The sequence below is a fragment of the Colobus angolensis genome, unplaced genomic scaffold (genome assembly GCF_000951035.1).
Source record: "Colobus angolensis palliatus isolate OR3802 unplaced genomic scaffold, Cang.pa_1.0 Scaffold14, whole genome shotgun sequence".
Taxonomy (NCBI): Eukaryota; Metazoa; Chordata; class Mammalia; order Primates; family Cercopithecidae; genus Colobus; species Colobus angolensis.
The window spans coordinates 17,009,902-17,019,032 of NW_012114488.1; the positions used below are offsets into that span (position 1 = coordinate 17,009,902).

A 9,131-nucleotide genomic window follows, 5' to 3' on the forward strand; every position below is an offset into this window, starting at 1 on the left:
TTTTTGCATTTTTAGTAGAGACAGGGTTTCACCGTGTTAGCCAGGATGGTCTCAACCTCCTGATCTTGTGATCCACCTGCCTGAACCTCCCAAAGTGCTGGGATTACAGGCATGAGCTACTGCGTGCGGCCTAATCATCTTATACTAAATTACTTAAATAAAAATTTATTTTTATTGAACATCCTTGTGAACATATTTAAACAATTTAAACCTTAACTAGAAAGACTGTAAATCTTGTAAATTTTCCAAATTCCCGTTTTTAATAAAAAGACAGGATCACCAATATAATTTCCACAGATGCTTTCTATGAAGGAGTATAGCATATACTAAAACCAACACATGGTCTCCAATACGCAAAAATCAATAAAAAGGAAGACTCCGTATTTCCCACAAATCAAGAAAAGTATCTAATCCTTTGAGAATTTAAAATGTTATTATCAGTTTATGAAATTTAATTTACATTAATTAATAAAACCTACCATTTAATTTTTAAAATCCTGGACTATTTATAAGAAAAATAAAGAGGACGTCATAGTTGGAGTTATAAGATCATAATCCTCAAACTGTTCCACTGCAAGGTAATTTATATCAACCATTTAACTTTCATTTTAAAAGAGGCCATAGTTACATATGGAGTGAAACAGTTGCAAGGCTGATCTATTCCCAGTCCTCTTCATGAGTCATCCATCCATGAAGCTGGATTAATCATATGGTGATCCATATCAATTAGTAAGACAACTACAATGAATGGATTAGCTGGGATACAGCCCATTTACCTTGCTCATAGGGAAGGTGTCAAGGGCAAAGAGACACTCAGAAAGTGTCTAATTTTAGTAAGAAGTACAAAGCACAACATTACTGTAAATGTGAAAAAAAACCTTACTTTCCCAAGTTCTCCACATGGCCAAGGCAGGTGGAAAAGCAGTAGTTATATGCAATCACGATGGAAGGATAAAGTGATTGGAAATCCAAAACAAGAACAGAGTTGCTATAGAAGCGAGATTCAGGCTCCATAATTAGAGGAACACACTGTGGGGCTCTCATTTGGGATCTTTGCTGAACACTAGGTGTCACAGGAATATAGTTCATTGGTTTAGCAATACGCAACATCATTGATTCCACACGGTACTGCAGGGAGAAAGGGAGGTGAGAAGAGAAGAAACACAGTGTAAATATATTGGTAATTTGAATATACAATCATTTGAGGATAATCTGCTTTTCAGAATAAGACTGTATGACTTTTTTTTTTTGCAGTCCCAGTTTGTTTGTTTGTTTTTTTAAGACGGCGTTTCACTCTTGTTGCCTAAGTTGGAGTACAATGGCACGATTTCGGCAATCTGCAACCTCCGCCTCCCGAGTTCAAGCGATTCTCCCACCTCAGCCTGGGATTACAGGCGCACACCACCATGTCTGGCTAATTTTTTGTATTTTTAGTAGAAACAGGGTTTCATCATGTTAGCCAGGCTGGTCTCGAACTCCTGACCTCAGGTGATCTGCCCACCTTGGCCTCCCAAAGTGCTGGGATTATAGGTGTGAGCCAACGTGCCCAGCCTGCAATACTAGTGATTTAGTCAGCTTTCAGATGTGAAAAGGGATATATGTAAATCCTTTTCCTATTCCTATGACTTTTATAAAAACTATAAAACATGTCAAATAACTTAAAAGATAAGTCAATTTTAAAGGACAGATGCACTTAGATCTCTTTTTATTTTTATTATTTACTTATTTATTTTGAGATCAAGTCTCGCTCTGTTGTCCAGGCTGGAGTGCAACAGCACAATCTCGGCTCACTGCAACCTCCCCTTCCAGGGTTCAAGAGATTCTCCTGTCTCAGCCTCCTGAGTAGCTCGGATTACAAGCTTGCGCCACCATGCCCAGCTACTTTTTGTATTTTTAGTAGAGATGGGATTTCACCATGTTGGCCGAGGTGGTCTTGAACTCCTGACCTCAAGTGATCCCCCACGTTGGCCTCCTAAACTGCTGGGATTACAGGCGTGAGCCACTGTGCTCGGCCCTCTTTATTTACAGTTATACCATAATAAAAAAGTGTAGGACAGACAGCTGTATAGTTTGACAATTTCATTTAAGAAGTTGGTCAATCATCTTGGAGAAATTTATTTGGGAAAATTAGAGAATGAAAAAGCTGTCATGGGACTTAAGATAGAAAACGTTATCCCAGTTTTTCAAAGAAACAAACAAAATGATTATAGAATTATAAAGTATTGAATGTGGCTTTTGTTGTGGAAATAATTAAAAAATAATAAAAAAAGAACTGAATAGTAAACAGCTTATTACTGGTCCCTAGCAAAACTGAATCAAGCAATTACTGGTATGTTTGTTTCTAATAATAACTATTAAGCAGATGGCCTGGGGTATTAGAAAAAAAAATTTACTCATAAGAACCAGCCTGGGTTCACTGAAGTATTCTCATGAGATTTTAAGGTATCTTTGCCTTTTATTACAGGCTAGCTCAAATAGTTGTTAAATTTGATGGGTATAAACAAAATAAATAGCTTATAAGCAACTAAATGAAATAAACAGGTAAAACAAAACTAGTTAGAACTCTATTTTTGCTATATTTACTGAACTGGTTGATTGAGGAATGTTATAGACACAGTTAATTAAAATAATTAAGGATTTTACAAGGTTAAGGAATCTGAGTGTTTTAATATGGTATCCCTGATGCCTACCACAGTGCTTAACAAACTACAGGTATTCAAATATATATTTGTTGAATTAATACATAAAATCACTTTCAGCAAGGTGTTTAGTAAAAATCTCTCATTATATCCTTGGGAAATTACTTAGAAAGATATGAATTAAATAGCTTTTTAGGTTTCTTTTTTTTAATAACATTTTAAAAAGTTACATAGTCCACTTATATTGATTTTCAAGCTTTTTATTTTTATATTAAAATTAACTATGGGAAGTTTTAAGAAGCCAAAATTAAACATGTAAAACAAAAGAAAGGTAGACTTTCTTTGTTGCTTCTCCAGTTTTAAGGGGCATCTTTAATCACAGTAACAATATTCAGGAATATAGTATCCTTAAGGGCATGGACATTTATTTTCTTAATACCATAAAACACTTGGCAGTGGCCGGAAAGTTGGCATAGAAAGAGAATAAAATAAGATTTTATCACCCAGCTATTGATTAGTTGGTACCAAACAGAAAGTTTAAAAGTCAAATCACTTCAAATATCACAAAAGTGTATCACACATACAGAACTTTCAAGTCTGCAAGAAAACTGATTTCCCACCTGTGAACCCCTTGTCAGTACATGTAAAAACTGAATGCCAAAAAGTCTAGCCATCTCACTGGTTTTCCCAATCAGGTCCAGTTGTTCTAACATTTGGAGATTTCCACGGACACGGCTAACATAATGATCAACCATTTTCCATCTGTTAAAAAAGAATCCACATTATGAACATCAGGGAAAAATTTGGACACCTGAAAACAGTACTTTTTTCCTGCCAAAAATCTACATGCTAAAAGTGTGGTTACTTAAGGAAAGAGTAATGATATGAGCCTTTAAGCCAAGTATGTTAAGGAATAAAACATCAGAAAATTTCAGGTATTTCAAGGGCATAAAAGCCAGGAAAAATAAGCAAAATTTAAAATAGTACTTGTGATTAGGTGGTAAGATTAAGGATCACTATTTTTCAATATTTTGCTTGATGCTGCTCTATTCTTATTATAGAAAATTAACATTCTCCTTTAAGATACAGCTACTGATTATGCAATAATTATTACCATATATATAGATTTTTAAAGAACATGAAGGGTCTGGGGTTACCATTGTAAATATAAGTCTTAAATAAAAACATGCACTATCTTTTTATGGCAAAAAAAGTAATTTGGTGAAGATTCAGAAAAATCAGTAATATAATTTTTAGTGAGATAATACGTGGGTTAAACGTATTTCAAATTATTTTCTGTGAAAATATCAAAGTTCTGTTTTTCAGTTTAAACCTTAAAAAATTAACCTCTTCACCTTACCTTCTTAAGAAAATAAACAATAAAGCCCTCAGCAAATCCATAAAAAGAATTTTGATATTATAAAATGTAAAAATGATCCAAAAGTATACTACAAGGAATAAAATTTATTCATTTGAAGATTAAGGTTCACATATATTGTAATCTTTAATTATATTGCTTTTAGAACAATATAGTCACATAATTGTTCAATAAATGTGTTTAAAAACCTTTTCCTCTGACACATGACTAATGCTTAATTAATAGAAAAACTAGAAAATAAATGTGAAGGAAGAAAAAAAATACCCTATTATAAAAAAGATAGTAACAGGTATTAGCAAGCAAGTGGAGAGATTGGAACCCTCATATACTGCTGGTGGGAACATAAAATAGTATAGTTGCTTGGGAAGATAATTTGGCAGTTCCTCAAATAGTTAAACACAGAGTTACCAAATAATCCACCAAAAATTCCACTCCTTGGTACACATCCAAAAGGAATGAAAACAGATACCTACACAAAAAACTACATATGAATGTTCATTACAGTATTAATCATAGTAGCCCAAAGTGAAACAACCAAAATGTCTATCAACTGATGAAGAAATAAAATGTAGTATATATCGATACAATACAGTATTATTCAGCAATAAAAGAAATACTGAAAGATGCTATAACATGGACAAATCTGGAGAGCATTATGCTGAAAGAAGCCAGCCACAAAAGATTACATATTGCATGATTCTGTTAACGTGAAATGTCGAGGATAGTCAAATCTATGGGGACAGAAAGTAGATCAGTGGTTGTCTAAGGCAAGAGGTAGAGGGTGGGGGGACTCTGGTGGAGGGGGTGATAGGAGTGATGAAAGGTTGAAGAGTGGTGGCTACACGATGCAGGATTTCCATTTAGGGTAATTAAAATATTCTAAAACTTACTGTGATGCTGTTGTACAACTTTGAATATACTAAAACCCAGTGAGTCATATACTTTAAATGGGTGAATTGTATAATATACAAATTATATCTGAATAAAGCTGTTAAAACATCAGGCAAACATGAAAAAATCCTAAACTCTATAAATAATTGTTTAACAAAATAAACAGAAATTCTGTTTCATAATTTACATTTTTAACTTAATATACTGACTCCTCATATTTGTTTTGTAGCTATCAAGTATGCTATTGTATAATTATAACATATTTAATCGAAACATTTACTGAATATCTTTTATTACTGTAAGCAATGCTGTGATGAACATTTTTAAAGCTAAGTCTTTGTACAGATGATTAAATAATTCCTTAAAATAAATTCTCAGATTTGGTCAGTTTTCAATACCTAGCAATACACTGCTTTCCAGAAAGGTTTTAATAATTTATATTCATACTACTGATGATAAAGCGCTTGTTTCCTTGTATATTTGTCAATAATGAAAATTATAGTTTTTAAAGTTATGAGTTTGATAGACAAAAAATGATATCACATTTTAATCTGATTTTTGTTTTAGATCATTAATGTAACCCCTCAACAATACAAAACTGCAAAGTGTAAATCTGAAATAATGCATTATATATAAATCAAATCAGTCCCTTTAAAATAAAACAAAATGAATTTAAGGGCTCACCACTCCTTTAGGATGTGTGGATTTATCTATGGATAGTGCAGAAAAATGAGATACATTTACACTTTGCCCTCTCAACATATAGACAGAGAGCTGACCTGGAGAAACGTGCCAAATGAGGTACCAAAATAGTGAGACACAATATAATTTCTGAAAATGCCAGGCAGCACACAAGCATTTTGCTGAGCTTTGTAAAAGATGAGAAAAGTAAGTGTTAAGTCTCAACCAACACAGGTTTAACAGAAAACTTTAAAAAGGTATGTGTTACACAAAACTTATATATAAGAATCTGTCTCAACAGATTATCATGCTGACTAGGCATGAGTATTTCCTTGAAATCTGAAGGTGGTGATTCAGGAGAAGAGTTACCAATTGAAGTATGTTGATGATAATTTGTTTTGGAAAATGTTCTAAAACATACTGGTTTATTTTCATTGTTTACTCCAGCCTAAAGTCCTTTTTTTTTTTTTTTTTTTAAATGAGACTGATCTTGCCAATAGGTTTTTGTAATTCATGGTACAATTAAGAACATAATCAGCAGATTAAGAATTCCTTTAGTAAGGTATTTATTAAGGTATTTATACACTGTATATGAGGTAGACATTTGAATATTTCAGGATTTTTTCCTTTGATAGTTGTTCATGTCTTTTATCCAATTTTTTTTACTAATTTAAAAGTATATAATACAGTTAATATACGTAACTGTTATGGTGAAAATGGTTTTCCTAGGTTGATGTTAGCTTTTTACTTTTGTTGATTTTTTTTTTTTTTTTTGAGACGGAGTCTTGCTCTGTGGCCCGGGCTGGAGTGCAGTGGCCGGATCTCAGCTCACTGCAAGCTCCGCCTCCCAGGTTTATGCCATTCTCCTGCCTCAGCCTCCTGTGTAGCTGGGACTACAGGCGCCCGCCACCTCGCCCAGCTAGTTTTTTTTTTGTATTTTTTAGTAGAGACGGGGTTTCACCATGGTAGCCAGGATGGCCTCGATCTCCTGACCTCGTGATCCGCCCGTCTCGGCCTCCCAAAGTGCTGGGATTACAGGCTTGAGCCACCGCGCCCGGCCTTGTTGATGTTATTTAATGAGGTACAAAAAGTTTGTTTTTGGGCAAAAATGGTGAAAGTAAGTCTAAATACTTTGTACACAAAACTGATTAAACTGAATCTTAAAGGCTCCTGATTTAAGTTATTTGACTAAGAAATCGACTCCATTTTTTGAGGCAGTATAGTCTATTAGAACTTAAATAAATGGGTATAATAGTATATTTCAAAAGAAATATTTTTACTATACTATATATAACTCTTTTTTTTTTTAAAGTGGAAATGGTTTATTTCACATTTTGTCACATATTGTTTGACAGCACAGACTTTGGAGTGAGATAGTCCTAGGTTCAAATTGTGGCTCTGTTGCAAGCTACTATGTGAACCTAGGCAAATCATTTAACTCTCTAGCTCTCAGTTTCAGTATGTGTGAAACAGTGGTAATAATAAGGTTGTTGTAAGGTGTTAGGCAAAAGCAGAAACTTAATAACCTTTGCAGCCATTATTATAATTATGGTAATTACTATTTCCTCATTTCATTCAGAATCTAATTCTCTATCCTGAAAAGAAAGATGTACCAATTAATATTTATTGAGAGACTTCTGTGTGTTCAAGACTCGTACTATCTCATTTAATTCTTACTTCACTCCATGAGGTAGAATATATTAACATCTCTCTATTATAGATAAGAGAACTGAGGATTACTGTAAGCCTAATCTGTCCTAGTTTACAAACCTTGTACACTAGAACCTGAGATTTTGGTCAAATAAACGAAAACATGATGAAAAAGAAAACAAGATAATACATTACAAATGAGTAACTATCTTATTAAATTTCTATCACCACAGCAAATTACTCACTTCCTCACTAACAAAAATGGTAGACCATTTTGTGAAATGAATAAGCATTCAGTATTTGGTGAAATAAGCATTTCACTAAATGTATTCCTCTCCACTGACTGGTAACTAAGTAATATACACAAATTAGATGCATCTTATCTTTCATAACTAAAGGTTAATTTAACAAGGGACATTTTAGCTTGTATAATTTATCTAGCAGGTAACAACTGCTGTTTTCTGATCTAAATCTGCTGACCTATAGGCATGAACATAAAAAATACTTTGAATGGCTAATTTTTAAAAAAATGTATTTAAAAAGTAGACTTTTTAATTTAAAACAGTGATCTTTCTGAAATAAGATCATCATCATTTCTACTTTCGGGTCCTATCTCACTAACCATGTAACATAAAAGAGAATGAGTAATTGCGGCCTTTACTTATGGTTAAAGGACAAGATAAGACTCTTGTTAGTTTTTAAAATTGTTGTTAAAGAATTATGCCATCCTCTTAATGCTTTGTGAAACTTAAGGGTAATAAATACAAGTTTTGATCCGGAAAGGAGGAAGAGAAGCATAATTACAAAGCACATGCTACTCAGGATAGGCCTGGGTAGTGTTGAAATGCGAACTTAGAGCATCCTGAAGGCATGGGTACTTTTCAAGATAGTTCATCTGGGGAGAGGTTGACAAAAAAGGAGACAGGAGAATCCTGAGTACAAAATTCACTTATTCTGAAGTTTTTCTGTGGACTGACTCTATACTCAGCAAATAGAAAGTAAAATTTCTTATATTATCTTCTTCAGCTACACAACTCTGCTCCCAGGATATACCTCCTAGCTCAGAAACTGGAATAGTATTTAATAACTATTCCATGGATGACAGATAAAATCATGCTGGTATTAGGAATTATCTAGATTGGTAATATTAGAAATTAGGAAAAGTTTTATAGGCTGGCTTGGGAATCTAATCACAAGACATTATTTTATGAAAAAATGTGTTCTAAGCTCGAAACAATAAAATGTTGGGAACGTAATTCATTCGCATAGATCAGGTGCTTCCAGAAGACCAAAATCTGGGTTTATTAAAAAAAAAATTAGGGTATCTTTGTGTTTTACAGCTTTAACACAAAAAATCCTTGACTAGCAAGTTCTTCTCATTTTAAGTCGATTTACAATATATATGTATGTCCTTAAAACACTGTAGAAAGCAAATGCAAATCAAAAGGGGTTACCATACTTACCAAAAAAGTAAGTGATACTTACTTTTTTGTATTCACTTAAAGTTAAGATGTATTCATTTAAATTTACGTAAGTATTCACTTAAATTTAAGGATGAAGTTGTCTGATATTTCCAAGACTACTCAAAGAAAGAGTGCACAGTCTCTTCATATAACATAATCCATTTGACATAAATGGTCTAATGTCTAGTCTAAGTCCCTTCTATACAATATTAGTTCCAGTTCTCTAGTTCACTTGTCAAAAACAGTTATCATCCTAGATAATACCTAATTAAAGGTGGTAAAACACGCATTTAAGAGACTCCGGGGCTTATAAACAAATGACTGAATATAGTTTTCAATGTTAAGTTAAATATTAAGTTTTATTTATTGGTGTATAACTTCTTCTCAGCTTCCTTTTTTTTTTTTTTTTTTTTTAAATGAGACTGATCT

The 9,131-nt window shown here is 33.1% G+C and overlaps 1 protein-coding gene across 3 annotated transcripts in view; it reads right to left on the minus strand.

Moving 5' to 3' along the window:
- Positions 1-9,131, minus strand: part of REV3L (REV3-like, polymerase (DNA directed), zeta, catalytic subunit) — a 185,017-nt gene that overhangs the window by 35,613 nt on the left and 140,273 nt on the right. For all 3 annotated transcript variants that reach the window (XM_011935019.1, XM_011935020.1, XM_011935021.1), the window contains 2 exons: positions 3,260-3,401; positions 884-1,128 (listed from right to left, as the gene is read on the minus strand). In XM_011935019.1, the coding sequence (XP_011790409.1) occupies positions 884-1,128; positions 3,260-3,401 (387 nt within the window). The remainder of the gene's footprint in view (positions 1-883; positions 1,129-3,259; positions 3,402-9,131) is intronic.